This window comes from Medicago truncatula, chromosome 3 (assembly GCF_003473485.1).
Source record: "Medicago truncatula cultivar Jemalong A17 chromosome 3, MtrunA17r5.0-ANR, whole genome shotgun sequence".
Classification (NCBI taxonomy): Eukaryota; Viridiplantae; Streptophyta; class Magnoliopsida; order Fabales; family Fabaceae; genus Medicago; species Medicago truncatula.
In genome coordinates, this window is record NC_053044.1 from 40337155 (window position 1) to 40355661 (window position 18507).

Genomic DNA, 18507 nt, shown 5'->3' on the forward strand with positions numbered 1-18507 from the left:
TTGTTTTTTTCCTAAAATAAAATTGGAGGAATCCACAATTAACACTTGCTTTAGTAGTCTATAAATATTTGTGCAGTATCACATTAGGATGATGGCTATTCTTTTCCCTCAGAAAATACTTTACACAAAATATCTTGAAATAAGCAGTTTCTGACTTGTTCCATGTGCTTTAATCAGCAATGCTTATATATCATTTCTCTCATATAGAATGCTTTTCTGAACTCTGTACTAAGCATAGCGCAAACTTTCAGTTGAATGAAAATTTTCTTGATTTGTGCACTTTCAGCATACATGTATCTATTAAAGTTGAAGGGAGGTGAAATTCCATTATGAATGAAGTTTTCAGCATGGATGAATTTGTGTAGTACTTGATGTTTTAAAATATATTTTTTTTACAGGATGATCTATCTTTTCCGCTTACATGTCCAGATTGGAGTGTGCATGAAGAGTTGTTACTTCTTGAGGTATGTGGTTTGAGCATGGGGAACTCTTTTATCTTCTTTCTACTTACTTTCTATATGGTTAAATGTTGTTTGCATTTCTACCTTATTTCATTTTAGGGTTAATAGGTCTTTACCCCCTATAGGTCATTTCTAGTTTTCACCCTGTAAAAAATTTATTTTGATTCACCCCCTGTAAAATATTTTTGTTTTCATTTACCCCCCTAATAGGTCAAACAAAAACCAATTTTATTTTTTTTTTCAAGAAATTTTCGTTTTTGTTTGGCCTATTAAACAAAAATATTTTACAAGGGGGTGAATCAAAATAAAAATTTTACAGGGGAGAAAACCGGAAATGACCTATATTATAGGGGGTAAAGATCTATTAACCCTTCATTTTATTATAACAAGCCTGTTTTTTTTTAGGCCCTGGACATGTATGGATTTGCGAATTGGAATGGTGTTGCTGAACATGTTGGGACGAAAAGCGAATCTCGGTGTATTGGCCACTATAATGATGTATATCTGAATTTGCCATCTTTTCCTCTACCTGTAAGGCTATTTGACAACTCTTTTTATTGATAGCATACATGCAACATGTGTTTGAATGCATGGTGTAATTGTTTGTATGTGGACGTAGGATTTGTCTTATTCTATGAGAAAAAACAAAGAGGAACTCATTGCCATGGCAAAGGGAGATTAACTCAATAAAGGTTTGCTTCCTTAATGATCTAAATCACCATTTGTGGAGATTTTGCATCCTTGACTTGATTAACTTGTTTTATTTAACCAAAACCAAGCCTTATAGCTTTTCAAGGTCTTCTTCTACCTTTAGTGATTTAACTACTCTCCATATTATCTACTATTTTAACTACTGTCCATATTATCTACTATCCTTACGGCTGAATCCAAAGGTCTTCTTTATATATGCCCAAACCACCTAAGCCTACTTTCCACCATCTTCTCTACCATAGGTGCTACATACCCCAACTCTCTCTCTCTCTCTCTCTCTCTCTCTCTCTCTCTCTCTCTCTCTCTCTCTCACTCTCTCTCTCTCTCTAATGATATTATTTCTAATCATATCTCGCCTGGTCTTACCACAAATTCAACACAACATCCTCATCTCTGCTACGCTTAAGTTAATTTCATGATTGTTCTTGATAATCCAACACTTTGTCCCATTCAACATTTGCAGTCTTACAATTGTCCGATAAATTTTTCCCTTCAAATTGGGTGATACTTTCGTATCACATAAAACAAATGATTCCATCCTCCATTTCGGCCATCCAACTTGAATTTGATGGTCTACACCTCAATCTGTTTACTTTGTTTTATTCAATGAACCTAAATGCATATAGTTATGCGTAACCAAGTGAAGTATATAGATCATGTCTACCAAACTTATTATATGAGTAGCTTATATGTTTTCCCTCCAAAAAATAAAATCTTATATGTTAATCCCTCCAAGACTTGGTGAATACATCTTCTACCCAACCTGGTAGTCATTTGAGTTGACATATTGGCCAGTTGTGTCTCCGGATAATATATTCTCTTTGACAAAATGAAAATCTATTTCAATTCTCTAGTGTATTGTTATCTCACAGTACATTAAATTTTGTACTCACCGATTCGTTGGTTGCATTTTTATAATACAAGCTTTTTTTCCATGTTATGTCTTAAGCAAAATTTCCTCCAAATGCAGAGCTGACTCTGAAAGAAACTCCGTTTTCTTATGGAATAAGGTAAACCTTACCAATTGACTCTGATTTTTTAAATTTTTTCATTTATGACTGCTAATGCTTTGGTATAACATCTCAGCTTGAAGATTCTAAGAAGGCTGCCACTAATGAAACAATGTCTAAACCAACCTCGGGTACAATCTTTAGCTTGAGAAAAGTCTTTTTACCATTTCATAGTAAAATTTTATGTTAATGGGTATAATTTATATGGGTGATATGGATTCAGCAAGCGATAAAGCTCTTTCAAGAAAAATCAAGAAGGCTTCCAATGTGAGCCAGAATAATGATGGAGTTACCGCGGAAGGTATGTTTTCTGAGTATGGAATGAAAGTTACTGCCCCTTATTATGTTACTGAAGTAGGAATTGCTATTGATGGGTTTGCTGCTCATGATTGAATTTGGATTCAGCCTAAAACCACCCATGAAATCGGCTTGTAAGATGAGAGATGTCTTTCATTTATAAACACTTTTAAGACATATTATTCCATAGAGCAATGATATTTGAACAACCATTTGCTAACAACTTTCATGACAACCTCATTTCTCTCTCTTTTCATTGGTCAAAAACAATGGAGAGAGAAAAAGGAAGAGAGAGAGTAAGAATATAATGTGAGTATGAGAGAGAAAGTTGTCTAAAAGTTGTCAAAAAATGGTTGTACAAATATCATTTCTCTATTCGATATACACAACTAGATATTCCGGTATTTCCTGCAGAATTATGTTCGGATACTTGTGTAAATTCCGCAGGAAACCCGTTTCCTAAGGATTTTGTCAAGGATTTAGGTTCCCAAGTAATACCTTCGTGGGTAATTATTTGCTGAGAATTCTAGGATCCTCGGGAAAGGTATATCCTTAGCAAATCTAAACAAATCCGCAGGAAACAATAGGTCAGTGTTTAAGGGAACTTTAATGCCCGTAAGTAACCATGTTTCCTGCGACAGATACTTTCGCAGTAAACAACACAAGAAAATCCGCAAATAAAGCCGCAGGAAATTGATTTATCTATTTAATAAAAAATTAATGCCTTTCAATGAATTCCAGAATGATAAAAATTTAAAAAAAAATGCATTCCAGAACTACAAAAAATTTAAACTAGAGAAGCATTTCAGCGATTAAAACAAATTAGATGTGTAGAACAATAGAATGTTTATCAAATATAAAGATGTGCTGGAAAAAAGGAACATGAATCCCCAACATCTTCAGTACGTTTCTAATCCATTCTTCCTTGCATCATCTCAGAATTCTCAAATCTAAAAGCATAACAGAGAACACTTGAAATGCATTGACACCTAGAGACGTGAAGAACAAACATCTTACCGAGGAACATGTGACATACATCCAGCAACACCTGCTCCATTGGTATCTACTAATTTCTCTTTTGGAACTAGTATAACAGGGTAAAATGTCGCATTCCCATCTTGAGAAATGCATACAAGATCAACACCCTGTGTGATAAGTAATACTTTTGTGTGTTTCTGATGCCTTTGGCAACTGGGATATCTTTATAGCTATCTCCTTTGACTGGGATATATTTGGAAAATGTTCTTGCTTCAGTCTCATTTCCAAGAACATAGTCCATATACCTGAATCCCAGAATGATAGAAACTTAAGAGTCAATACTATACCAAAGATGAGCTACTAGACTTGTTGCTTCCATTGTTTGTGGCTTCAACGTCATCTATAGACTCATTGCTACCAATGTGGTTGTGAAGTGTTTCTTGCATGAGGTTTAAACATATAAATATGATTAACATAAACATATCAAAACAAAGGGACAATGAACAAGTGGACAATGTTAACACCAACATCTTACTTATAAGCTTCAGGTACTTCTGGATTGATCGGAACTAAACTTGTGTTAATTAATAGCTGTCAAAGAAACACCTGAAAAAGAACATATTCAACAATGAGATTGTTGTGAATTCGTTGAAAAAATCACACCGATAAATACTTGATGTGTGGAGCAAGAATAATCAAGCAACCAAAACAAGTGGGTGACAGTTATAAACACAAGCAAAAGATAGAAAACAGCGAGAGAAAATAAAGAGAGAACACACGAAATTCGTTTACCCAGTTCGGTCCAATACTGACCTAGTCTGGGGGAGAGAGCAGCCCTCCGTTCCACTATAATGATGATTAACTTTACAAAGAGATAACAAAGGGTTGCAAGAATAAGTCTTCAAACCTAATTCTACCCAAAGTCCCAATCTCTTTCCGTGACCAAGAGACTCAATCTTAACAGTGTTTTCCAAGGTGAATCAATCCTAACCCTGGTGTTTGTTGCCAAGAGCAAACTCTATACAAGCCCTAGTTTTCTTGTTGGCTTGTAAACCCTTGTTTCAGCCCCCCTCCCCCTAGGTTTACTATGATACAAGGTTTATATTTATAGAGTAATAAAACCCTCAAAATTAGGAACATATCTTATGCTGAAAATTCGTTTTATTTTTATCCTACTCTTACACATTGCAATACCTTGAAAGTCCCCAACCTTGAGGTATTTGATTACAGCTACTAGGGATTTACCAGCAATGTCCAGCAACTCCCGCCAAGAACCTCCTAATCTTTAACCTCAAACCCATATTGCTACTCCATGACTAAATTCATGTTAGTCTCAACCCTACCTATCCTCAATTTCAACCCCATGCAACCAAACTAGCATGCATAGCCACAGCATAATCACGAAACACATAAAGAGAGAAACCATAAAATCTTATATATCTCATGGAGATAAGCTATAATAACTTTTCAAACTTAAAACATGTCACGAGTAAAACAATTAAAAAAAACAACTAATGTGCAACAAATTTTCAAGGTTGATGGTCCCCAAAAACAACATGTTACCAAATAAGTCATTTTATTCATAAAAGCAACAAATCTTTAATTTCCATGTGAAATTTCGGTACACACCACTTCTCTCCACTCCATAGTGCATGAAAAATGTCGGATAGAAACTTATTACAAAAGCTTGATACAACACTTCAAAAATTTCTAGAAATGTTTATAGTTTGATATATAACTTAATTTTATTCTGATTATTATTAAGGGGTCCTTGAACTAAATAATAGATTAAGAGAGGTCTCAGGGGGAACCAATGCCCTTCTTAATGAGCATATCATACACCCTGTCAATTTTCATGGTATCCATATTCTTGAACATTTGATGAGCATCGAACTTTGACGAGACACTTCCAGCAATCATTTGTACCGAAAGGTCCTCTTGCATCTTCAGATACACGGTTGGAGACAACCTTAACTCGCTGCAAAAACGTTTCTCCGGATAGAAAATTACATTCGAGGGTTTCAAAAGAAGAAAAAAAATTAGAAGCAATGTACAGTTTTAAAATGAAAACGTGGCAGAAGAAAAATATTCTTACAACTTCGGAAAGTAAATATGCTACAGAGTGTAGCTGGCCCTGCAGGTCTGGTACCAGCAGAGTCTGGAGACATCAATGCATTCAGAACCCCGTGATTGTTTGAGACCACATGAGTACTATCTCTTTCCCTGCGAGCACTTCCTTCAGCTTCATTTCTTCTCTTATTTGCCAGAGATATATCTGCTTCAGCTGAACAGCGGCAACCAACAACAATTTCTTCTTGCGGCTTTGTTCAACAAATGTCAAAAAACTGTTCAATTTTCTAAAATGAGAAAAAAAGTGAATGTTCATAACAATTTAATGGCATCCATGTCTCAAACCTTAAGTTCTTGAATTCTTTTTAGATATCTATGTTCAGAGATAACAGTTCTAAGAAATTCATTGTGCTTTTCCTTAGTATGAAAGCACATTAACACGTCATATTTTCAGCATATTGCCTTTTCCTCGGGTGTTAAATCCTTCTCAAATGGATTTGGATATAGCAAATTTCTTTCAAGTATAAACTTCTTCATATTTGTTTTTTAATATGGAAGAGATATGAAGAAATTTATACTTGAAAGAAATTTGCTATATCCAAATCCATTTGAGAAGGATTTAACACCCGAGGAAAAGGCAATATGTCGGAAATATGACGTCTTAATGTGCTTTCATACTAAGGAAAAGCACAATGAATTTCTTAGAACTGTTATCTCTGAACATAGATATCTGAAAAGAATTCAAGAGCTTAGGGTTTGAGACATGGATGCCATTAAATTGTTATGAACATTCACTTTTTTTTCTCTTTTTGGAAAATTGAACAGTTTTTTGACATTTGTTGAACATGGTCGCAGGAAGCAATTGTTATTGGTTCCCGCAGTTTAGCTGAAGCATATATATATCTGGCAAATAAGAGAAGAAATGAAGATGAAGGAAGTGCTCGCAGGGTAAGAGAAAGTATTCTTGTGTTCCCAAACAATCACGGGGTTCCAAATGCATTGATGTCACCAGACTCTGCTGGTACTAGACCTGCAGTGCTAGCCACATCAAGTGTTGTCAAAGCAACAAAATACTCTGTAGCAAATTTACTTTCTGAAGTTGTAAGAATCTTTTTCTTCTGCCATGTTTGCATTTTAAAACTGTACAGTGCTTCTAAATTTTTTTTCTGAAACCGCCGGATGTAATTTTCTACCAGGAGAAACGTTTTTGCTGCGAGTTAAGGTTTTCTCCAACCATGTATCTGAAGATGCAAGAGAACCTGTCGGTACAAATGATTGTTGGAAGTGTCTCTTCAATGTTTGATGTTCATCAAATGTTCAAGATGGATACCATGAAAATTGACAGGGTGCATGATATGCTCATTATGAAGGGTATTCGTTCCCCCTGAGACCTCTCTTAATCTATTATTTTGATCAAGGACCCCTTAATAATAATCAGAATAAAATTAAGTTATATATCAAACTATAAACATTTCCAGAAATTTTTGAAGTGTTGTATCAAGCTTTTGTAATAAGTTTCTATCTGACATTTTTCATGCACTGTGGAGTGGACAGAAGTGGTGTGTACCGAAATTTCACATGGAAATTAAAGACTTGTTGCTTTTATGAATAAAATGACTTATTTGCTAACATGTTGTTATGGGGGACCATCAGACTTGAGAATTTGTTGCACATTAGTTGTGTTTTAAATTGTTTTACTCATGACATGTTTTAAGTTTGAAAAGTCTATAGCTTGTCTCCATGAGATATAAAAGATTTTATGGTTTCTCTCTTTATGTGTTTCGCGATTGTCTTGTGGCTATGCATGCTAGTTTGGTTGCATGTTGTTGAAATTGAGGATAGGCAGGGTTTAAACTCACCATGAAATAAAAGAAGGGAAAGAGTGAATCTAAGGACAGTGCTATACAGGGTGCACCAAAACAGCAAAGCCAAGTTGTAAAGTTAATTTGGTTTTTCTTTAGTAATTCAATTAATTGCCAAATGATCACATGAGTTAGTAGGCACATGAATTCAAATATTTAATCTGAGATAAGGAAAAGTTCTTCAAATAGTGAAAATAGCATAATACCTGATATTGGCAATATGAAGTCAATGACTTGACGTGTCAGATTTGTAAACAATATGGAACCATCTACCTGCAAAAATACAATGAACACTCCAACATGATGGCTCACAAACAAGTCTGATGGAAACTTACAATGCACCCGGCTCCAGGTTGAATGCCGACTGAACCATCTATGGATTTGTTCTGAGACCAAACAACGTGTTGAAAACGACACTGAAATCAAGCAAACACTATTGCCGTTATTTATAGCCAAACATATTATAGAGTATAGCTAGCTTGAAGGCAAAGGAAAGCATTACTTCATGTGACATATATATACTTACACTATGATAACCCCTCTAATTATAATATGTTTTCTAGTTTCTACTATGGCGATCAGAAGTTATATTCCGCAATATAGATTTCAAAGCTCTGCAAAGTGCGAATAAAGATCCTACAACAATTTCGCACGTCAAAAGAAAAGAAAATGTTTGCATTCTATGTAACAAAATTAGATTATTTTAAAGAACTCTACTATGAAATGTATTGTTATTAAAATAATAGCAATTAAAATGCATAACCGTGTAGTTATCATGCATAGATCAGTGACAAAATAAAACAATGGAAGTTTTCATTTTTAACAAGAAAGAAAAAGTCTAGGAGAAGTAACATATGAAACATAAAAAACTTACGCTCGAACAGAGCACTAACTAGCAAACAAGACATCGCCCAAAGAGGAGTAATTCCTATCACAGTCACGGGGACAAAAATGAGGCGGAGTTGTTCCTTTTCTCAAGGATGGCCTTGAAAATATCATCCAGGAAACAATTTTAGTGGACACTATATGACAATGTTGCAAATTAATCTCTCTCTAGATGTGTTCAGCTTTCTAGCGCTAACCTCAATCCCTTCTCCGTGACATGGTAACAATGTTTCAGGTCCAGTTGCAGAAACCGAGGTCAAATCTTAGATCTCATACAGTGCTTGATCATCGATTCTTGAGTGTGACAAGTTCACCACCTCCAGATTGGAAGGTTCAACGTTGGTCGAAAATAGCTTAGCTCGTGGACAGAAGGCGAATTTAAATGCCTAATATTACAACAAATCTTTGACACTTTACCAATACATATGTCATCGCAAGAGCTCAAATCAAGAAGTTGCATGTTAGGAAACGTAAAAGCAAACATGTTGATGTCTTCATCTTGCAAATGTGAATTGTTAGCCAAATGGAGAGACTTCAGTTGATGGTATACAACCAAATTCAGGGATGGTCTTGAACCAATTCCAAGTTGTGTTGACTCCATATGGATCTCACTCAGAAAAGGACAATTCCTAAGAAGTGCAAAGAAGGCTGCATTGGTGAGCTTGTCACAACCATTGACGTTTATAGACACCAAATCGCCAAGAAATGCACACAACTCATTGATACGATGATCATTCAAAAACATTGCAGCTTGAAGATCTAGATGTTGTAGAAATGAAGACTTTGACAACAGACGATAGATCCTATAATATGTATAATGGAAGCAACCATGGAGAACAAGTTTGGTCAAAGGAAGAGCGTCAAGTGCTAGAGAGCAAAGCAAGAAATCAGAAATGCATGAAAAAGACAAATCAAGACAAGTTAATCCCTTCAAACTCCACAATGAATCAACAAAGTATGGAGTAATTTTATTAGTTTCAATTGCTTCAATAAAGTTTGTAACAGAGAAAGATTTCAAATACCAGCGTGTTAGGAAAGGACAATCAAACATAACCACCAGAGAGATTAAAGTAGAAATTAACCTTCTAAAAGCTCACTAACCAGCACGTGGAAAGATCACAGTTCATAAAACAACGAGTCATTAATGTAGAAATTACCAGAGAAATTAACCTTGCGAAGTTTTGAAAGCCTTTGAGTAAGAAGCTTTAGAGCATTATTATAAGTGTCAGTGTCGTAGCCATTACCGGTTATTGTTTTGGGGAAACTGATATCCAGTTGTTGGAGGAAAGGAAAAGAATGAGCAATGAAGGATATGTCAGTATGGTATAGAGAGCCAATGTTGGAACATGTGAGAGAGGTCAAGGTTGACGATATAGTGGTGTTTTTGAGAACAATGTAAAGACAATGAGTTGTACACATCCCATGCCTCACGTACTGAACAAACAAACAAACACAAAGCAAAAGCTTTAGAACTCACAGAGATCGATCTCATCTAGCATAAATCAATCTAATCTCAATTTTCTACTTATATCTTGAGCTGCAAAATTTAACAGGAGGTTATTAATATCTTAATGAAGATCTGAAGGTATCCTCTTTGTTTGAGGATTTTAAGTTTTTTTTAGTCTCGTTTTGGTCCTTCTGTTAGGTTTCCGTTAGTTTTAATAAAAAAAGTTAAGTGTAGACACGTGTCACCTTGTCAATGGCTCCGAGATTATTTTTTTTTATAAAAAAAAATTAATTTTTTTTAAAATATATATATTTTATTTTTTTGTAAAAAATTCTCAGAACCAAGAACCAATGACAAGGTGACACGTGTTAACTCTGGGACACGTGTCACTTTGTCATTGGCTTTGGGATTTTTTTTTAAAATATATATATATTTTAAAAAATAATAAATTTTTTTTTTGTAAAAAAAAAAAAAAAACTTAGAGTCAATGACAAGGTGACACATGTCCAGGAGTTAACTTTTTTTTTAAAACCCTAACGGAAATCTAACAGAAGGGAGCAAAACGAGATTAAAAAAAAACTTAAAATCCTCAAACAATCTTTTTTTTAGTTAAGGGACCAAAATAATACCAATTAAACAGTTAAGATACCAAAAGAGCATTTAAACCTAACTAATAAGTAGAAAACTACAACAAAGGAAAATCTCAATAAATTTTGAACATACTTATCAACACAAATCTCATTCAAGAAAAACTCTTTTATATCAAGTGCAAATTGATCAAGATCATATATAAGTTTGAGCAAGCTGCTATCTTCTCTTCTCTCCTTTATATTACAAGTCATATACACTTTTAACTTACTATTTTATTTGATTATTGATTTGCTAACTAACTAAACAATTTCAAGTTTTACTTGAAAAAAATTTATTAAATTTTTTTATTAGAAAATAATTCAAACCTCCATTTCTTGTAATATTATCTTACTTCAATATTAATTAGAAAATATTTTAATTAAAAAAGAATAGAAAATATTACACATTCGTTCCTTCATACATGTCATTTAAAAAAATTGTTCATTTTTATTTGTCACTTTGACAGTTTTATATGTTTGCGCTCTTCAATTTATTTTATTTTTCAATTCGTGGATTTTAACCTTTTCTTTCAATAACCATCTACAAAATTCGTGGTATTAGCTTAAGACATATTAGTGTGCTCCTTAGAGGTAGGTTCGATTCTCACTTCATCAACAACATTGTCGATCAAGTAAACGAATGATTTCTGTATTAAAACTAAATAATACAATTATAAACTCTAATTTTGAGATAGGTGAATTTAGAGTTGTCTACTTGGCAATAAGCATCCACATAAGCATTTTTTAACTGATGGTGCAAAAACTTGAAGAAAAACCAAAACCAAAAGAAGAAATAAAATTACTAACAACACCCTCTCATCTTTCTTTCTCTTACATAAAACACTAATCAAGAAGAATCGCAGAAGCTGAAAAAGAAAACGAGCGAAAATGGAAGGGATTGAAGGAGAACGAAGCAGCTACAAACTCCAACCCTCACGAATCAATAACGAAGATATACTCTTCTGCATCGACATTGATCCACAATCCATGGCGGAGTTGAAAGGTGCTACCAGTGGTAGACCCAATGGAAGACCCTTCACTCGTTTAGATGCAATTAAACAAGCCATTGTTCTTTTCGTCAATGCTAAACTCACCATCAATCCTCAACATCGTTTTGCTTTCGCTACTCTCTCTGATTCTGTTTCTTGGGTAATTCATTCTCTTTCTAAAAATTCAATCTTTTGCTTCATTCTTTAATCTTGCATGCAATTTGAAATTGGATGAGTTGCAACTTTATTTTGGTAGTTAATCAAAATTGGAAGCCTAATCCCTCAAAGATTATGGCATGTTTGGATTTACTTATTTGAGTTTATCTGATGAGATAGGTTTTATCAAGAGAGAACTAATTATGACATTGTCCACAAGCGGTTTTCAGCTTTTTTTCATAAGTTCTTCAAGATAGCTTATGAAAATTGCTAATAGTTTATGGTTCTGTTTGGTAAAAAATAGCAGATAGTTGATATGCTAGCGTATTGTGGATAGCTGATAGCGGATAAGGTAGCTGATTGAACATGCAGTGTTTGGTAAATTTGCAATTGAATTAGCTTATCAATATGAAATGACATAAAAAATATATATTTAATTAATATTTTAAAAAGATTCAATTATGATTACAACGGTAAAATTGGAATAAAATATGATAAGTTATAAGCTCTAAGCTACTTGAATTAGCTTATAAAAAAATGCTATAAGCTAGTAAAAATAAGTTATAATCCCATGAGAAAGTGACAGTTACCAAACGGGTTTTTACTAGTCAAATGAACTTATAAGACATAGCTATAAACTATAAGTTCAAACAATGTCTTTCCAAACAGACCCTACAAGAAAACAATATAGCTTTGTTTTATCTGTTGCTATAGAAATATCTTATACATAACTGCTTGTGCTATAAGTTGTTTATCTAAACACGGCCATGATCTTTGAGGGATTTCTCATTCCTCCCAAGTTCCTGTTCTTCATTTGATTTTTCTTTTGAACAGAGCTTGGATTGGACAAGTTGATAGAGATCCCATTACAACCTCATTATCTTGTTTTATTGTAGATGACAATACAACTTTCATCTTTATTTTTCTTTCTGACTTCACTGGTCATTGATTCCTCTTTCCTTAAATCGTTTTCTTCCAAATATTCATTTTCAATGGTTAATTTAAATAAGCAGTTATCCGTTTGATATGGTGAATGGGATCTGCCTGCATTTAGTATTGGTTTATCTCCGCGAGCACAGACGCTATCTATATGAGTATAAGTGATCCCAACAAACTGACCCTCTTTTATTGTTGTCCTTGGAGCTGTCATGATTTTCTTTTGTAATTCAAGATCTCTCTCCTTTACTATAGGAAGGGTGCCTTTCCTAAAAGATTCGTACACAGGAACAATTACTTTCCGTCTCTCCTACAAGATGGGATAGCATTATTGTGAAAAAAAATGATCGAATCTCGTTTTAGGTTATTTGAATGTGTGCATAGTAGTTTTGTAGAGTCACCGCCAATGAGGAGGGTAGACTGCATACAGGACAAACCAATGGTTAGAGGTGGAAGGAGACAAAGGAAAGTAATAACTCAAACCATTAAAAAGTATTTGGATTAAATGGTCTGTTTGTACTTTGATATGATTATTGGTTGAACATTGTGTCATTGTCTTTCCTATTCATATTTTTAGAGCATATTCTTTTTCCTTCAAATTTGATGTGCTATCTAGGCATTGGACATAAGCATAGACAGTAGTATAAATGTTTTCTCCGGGTTTCCCAATGTTGGATATGGATCTTACAAACACTTCATTTTTGGAACACGGTGCTCTAAGCATGTACTGAACATAGTTTTGTTTTATGCCTTTTATAATTATTACAGCTGAGGAAAGAGTTTAGCAGTGAAGTTGAGTCAACAGTTGCAGCAATGCGAAGGCTTTCGGCTACTACATCTAGCAGTCAACCAGACCTTACTACTTTGTTCCGGCTTGCTGCTCATGAAGCTAAAAAATCCCGTATGCAGGGTCGCATTTTAAGAGTGGTGAGTGGTGGTGGCTGCCATCAGTGATTTGTCAAATCATCCCATCTTTCTTGGTTTGTTTAAATATATTATCTTGTGCTTGGTTTGAACTTTGAAGTCTTCAAAATTTATTGTTTACATGACATTTTTGTCATGAATCATAATATGTTGTTTGCTGTTCTTTTCTAGATTTTATTCTACTGCAGATCAACGGTGCGCCCACGACATCAGTGGCCTGTGAACCAGAAGCTCTTCACTTTTGATGTCATGTATCTTCATGACAAGCCTGGACCTGACAATTGCCCCCAAGAGATTTATGATTCACTGGTGGAAGCTCTAGAACATGTTACTGAATATGAGGGTTATATCTTGGAGAGTGGACAAGGGTTAGCAAGGGTTCTTTTCCGTCATATGTTAATTCTATTGTCTCATCCTCAGCAGCGCTGCGCACAAGATTATATGGACATACCTAAATCACTTGTAAAGAAGGTTCCTCAGGCGGAGCCAATGCTTACTGAAGATAATGCTCCATCCAGCCAGTGAAAATGGCAGTGTGTAATTTGTTCTCTTATCTCATTTAGGTTACTGATTTAATGTGTTTGGCTTCTTTAATTGCAAAACTATCTTGGTAATATAATATTTGAGACGTATATGCTCTCGTATTTTCCTGTAAATGATATGTATCTTGTTTTACTTTATAAATGTTCAATTAATGTCTTAAATTCCAAAAGTGTGTGCGTTTATATCATTTATTTACTTCAAAACTATAGTAAGGGACATTTCCATTTTATTTAAGAAATGGAGAGGATCTTCAAAACTATTTAAAATGCTAGAGTTTTTCTAAAAAGAAATATATATAATCTAGCATTTCCATTTTATACTAATATTTACTCCCTCCGTTTCAAAATACATGTCCATTTTGGAGAAATTGCACTAACCAAGAAACCAAATAAATTTTGTTATTTTTGATGAAAATATGTGTGTTTTCTATAATACCCTTAATTATTTATTATTTCATTTTATTTTTTTCTCTCTCTACAATAAATATGCAAGGGTATTATTGACAAGACAATAATTAATGTTGCATTGAAACTTGAAAGGGACAAGTATTGTGAAACAAAATTATTCTCTAAAATGGACAAGTATTATGAAACGGAGGGAGTATCTTGTAACTGATGCTAGTTCTTACTATCTTCAACAACAAAAAATGCACCAAAGGAATCTGCTTTGTATTTTAAAACATAACATATCTTGCATTTTATATACACACTTGTGATCCCAATGGAGGCCGTGCAAGTGGAAGGGAGATACCTAATTCCATGGAAGAGATCTAATTCAAGCTGTATTGGTAGTGTTTTCCACCACTTAACAAACGTAGAACCCTCCAAAAACACATCCTTACCAACCTCACCATTCTCATCCCACTTGCTTATAAATCCCTCCAAGGCCTCAACTTTTTCCTGAACATCTTCAAAAGAGCTCTCAGTATCATGAGAAAGATCTTCCACCTCAGCCCAAAAACATGACTCTGAGTAACCACCTTCTCCCCTCTTCTCAGCATGTTCCAACCATCTTTGTGTATACCTATACCTTTTTGGTTTTCCTCCTTTAGCCAAATAAACACGTCCATCACGGTTCCAATTGAATGTCTATAGTAATTAGCAATATCTAAAGGCTCAACTAGTCTTCTAAACTTTGTTCCTATCTCGACCCATTCTTTCTTCCCTTCAAATTCTTCTGGTAGTTCATAGTTTAATAGCTTTTCGATTATCTCATCCCATGCTCCTGCAAGTTTCTAGCCTCTTCACATTTGCTTGGAAATCTTCACTTTCTAGTTGATCCTTGAATGCATCGTGGTAACCTTTTTTCTGAGGTTCCTGCAGTTCTTGTACTTCTCGAGATCAATCATCTTTTCCTCCACACCGTGTATCTTTTTTTCCATACTTTTCTCGTTGTTCCTTTTCCGTTCCCCTAATGTTGCTGCTGCTTGAATGCATAGTCTTGCTCTTGTACTTTAAAATTATTTACAACCAATTCACCTCACCATATCATAAATATCATATCAACTTCAAAACCATAATGTGAGGGGGTGTACATGTGAAGGTGTGCGTGTGTACAAACATGCGTGCGAGTTTGTGTATCTGACATTAATACTTACGGGACTCCGCCCGTCAAAACTACATGTATCTGACATCATACAATATGATAAAGCAAACTTAGCTCTTAGGCAAGTATGTCATTTGTCACTGATTGAGAGATCCATAGCTCTATAAATAGTAACTTTTTCATTATTTTTTTAATATTTAATCATTTTAGTTATTTATACTTGAATATTTAAAATTTGGTCGTAATTATTTATGTTTTCACACTGCCGCATGAGAAATTAATGAGATTTTCCATCTCAATATCAACTCATCAATTCCCATTGATTTGTTCCATTCAGATATTCAGGTTCGGTTAATTGCAACTTCGATTTCCAGTTTCAAATTTATCAACTCTTAGTTCGGTTTTTTTAATGTAAATTTCAATACTTGATAAAATTTGGATTGTTCTCTAAAAAAGTTTGGCTAAAAGTCAATATTTTTTGTTGCTGAAGATTTTTCCATTGAGAATAAATCATGTTTTTGGAAATTTTTAGTTCTCTATTATAACATTTTATGTTTATTGCTTAATATTCTTCAGGTCAAGCGTCATTTGAGAAAAATTTTGAACAGAAATGAAATTCAGAGACCTTGAATATCAGAATATCAACTTTTTTACAGGTTAATTCTTTGATTTGTGTTCTTGGAGTCTCATGTATGAACAATCTGCTAGACCTTTTTTTTTTTTTTTGAGGGAACAATCTGCTAGACCTATTAGATCATTTAATCAGAAGTGGTTCTCAAAATTGGTTTATTCAACCGTATTGTATTGTCTTGGTTGGTTGAATAATGGTGGTGAACTGAATTAGTTGAAGTCCCATGACATTGTATCTATAAAATGTTTCTTATGGTTCTTATTTACATATCACATTTTGGACTATGAGTATTGAAACTTTTTTAGAAAATAGCATGAGAAGTTTAAAATTTCTGTTATTTTTGTTTTGATTTTTCGTGTTTTTTAGAGTATACTCCAAAAACCTTGCATTAAATTTAAAACAATTTGATATATGAGGTGTATACTATTTAATTTGTAATTTAATTCAAAATCTATTTTTCGTGTGCGATGCACAGATATACACACTAGTTAATACTTACATCAAACATATCCGTCTCACTATTAAAAAAATGTCATTTTTGGATGGAATTTCGGACGGTTTTGGGACGGGATTTACGGAACTTTCCCACGGAATTCGGACGAAAATGCGTTTTCGAACGGAATTCGGACAGATTGGGCGTTGTCCGAAAAAGCCACGTCGCAAATCGTATTTTCATCCTAAATTCCGTCCGAAATATATTTCAGACGGATTTCGTACGGTTTTCGCACAAACGCAGTTGTGGGATATTGGACTAAATTTCAAACGGATTTTGGACGGAATTGAATTGAATTTCAGACGGAATTGAATTTAATTTCCTACGATTTTCAGACGGAATTTAATTTAATTTCCTACGATTTTCAGACGGAATTGAGTTATAATTTCCTACGGTTTTCAGACGGATTCTAGATAAATTTTCAAACGATTTTCGGACGGATTTAAAAAGCTTTAAAATATTTTCCATGCTTTTCAATCGTGGTTATAATTTTTTTTATTTATTTTTTAATGAGTTTGGGGTAAATTCCAATATGTAAAATTGATATTCAATAATACATACTAAATCAAATAAAAATAAATAATAATTCAAGAGTAAACAAATGCTCATTGTCTGAAACAAAATTATATAAACTAGATTTATATAAGTGCTCAATGTTCTAACACAATATATCACAAACTAACATGACTAAATTGTCCATTAGTCAGTACTCAACAATAAAAGTAACACAATGAAGTGCACTAGTAGGGATATGGGAGACAACATAACTCCAACCAAAAGAAAATAGCCAAAAAAACAAGGTAAACAGGCTTGGAAACATAACTCCAACCAAAAGGAACTCCCATGACAAAGCCAGCCAAATACAAGACAGCAACAGTCAAACACATAATTCATAAAAATAAAAAAATAAAAAAAGAGAAACTGGCAGCAACAACCACAAAACAGTTGAACAACAGAAAATCAGTTGGGCCAAACTTATCATTCAAATCCAAAATTATCATCATTGTTTTCATTAGAGGCTTCACCAACATCATTTGGTTCATCTTGCATAGGTGTCACACAAGCAAAGTTTGGAGGCAATAGCATATTCAACTTTTCAAATAAAGTTGCAAGCATGCTTTCATTTGACTCAATTCTTTTTTGTTGCTGCTCCAATTTTTGTTTTTGCTCTTGGTTTATACGTTATTGCTCTTTTACCTTTTCTTTCCATTTTAAGAGCTCTTGTTCCATTTTTTTTCCTTAAAGGCATTTGAGCATGAACCAATAGTATACTTCGAAGTATTTGTTCCTATAGAACCTAAACCATATAATTTTCCTTTTTTACCTTTAGGAGCTACTTCCTTCCAAATAGTCAAGTCATCTGACATATTATGATGGCTTTCAGAAGACAATCCTTATTCCTCTTGATTTTGAGACATAGATATTTCTAAAAGCTCTGCTTTTCTCTTCTTAAAAGCTCCCTGCAATTTCGAATTCTGTTAGTCATTTAACTAACAACCAATTAAAATCTATAATTTTAGTAAAATCATAGATAAATCTGGTTTTGGTTCGGCTAGTTGCCGTGCGCAGGCTGCTTTGTTAGCAGGTCTGTTTGATACCAGGTGTGGGGGCCAGCTTTTTGCCTTTCTCAGCTCTATTATCATAACTAAATTATAGATAAATATGTAATGTTAAAGAGCTACTTACATAGGCATGCTCAACTCTACTATCAACCCATTTCTTATCCTTTCTGATATGGCAAATAGCAAATACCTCCTCCACTGAAGGCTTGACTCCTGTTTCATTCTCCTACATTTTTTCCATAACTTGAATGAGAAAATTTCCAATATGTTTTTCACAAATTAATGAGAAAATATCACGTGTCTTACCATCCTACGTTCCTTCTCACCCATAGATATAGAACCAGCAGTATGAATGGAGCTACCTTGAGTTGAAGCACG

At 34.0% G+C, this 18507-nt stretch overlaps 1 protein-coding gene and 1 pseudogene across 1 annotated transcript; one reads left to right on the forward strand and one right to left on the reverse strand.

Annotated features, from left to right (window-relative positions):
• Positions 1–11146: 11146 nt before the first annotated feature.
• Positions 11147–14059, forward strand: LOC25489640 (BRISC and BRCA1-A complex member 1). The gene is made up of 3 exons (XM_013605698.3): positions 11147–11499; positions 13200–13358; positions 13527–14059. Exons 1-3 carry the CDS (start codon positions 11239–11241, stop codon positions 13878–13880), a joined length of 774 nt encoding a protein of 257 aa, XP_013461152.1. The 5' UTR covers positions 11147–11238; the 3' UTR covers positions 13881–14059.
• Positions 14060–14515: 456 nt separating this feature from the next.
• Positions 14516–18459, reverse strand: LOC25489641 (protein EDS1B-like; annotated as a pseudogene).
• Between the last annotated feature and the right edge of the window lie 48 nt (positions 18460–18507).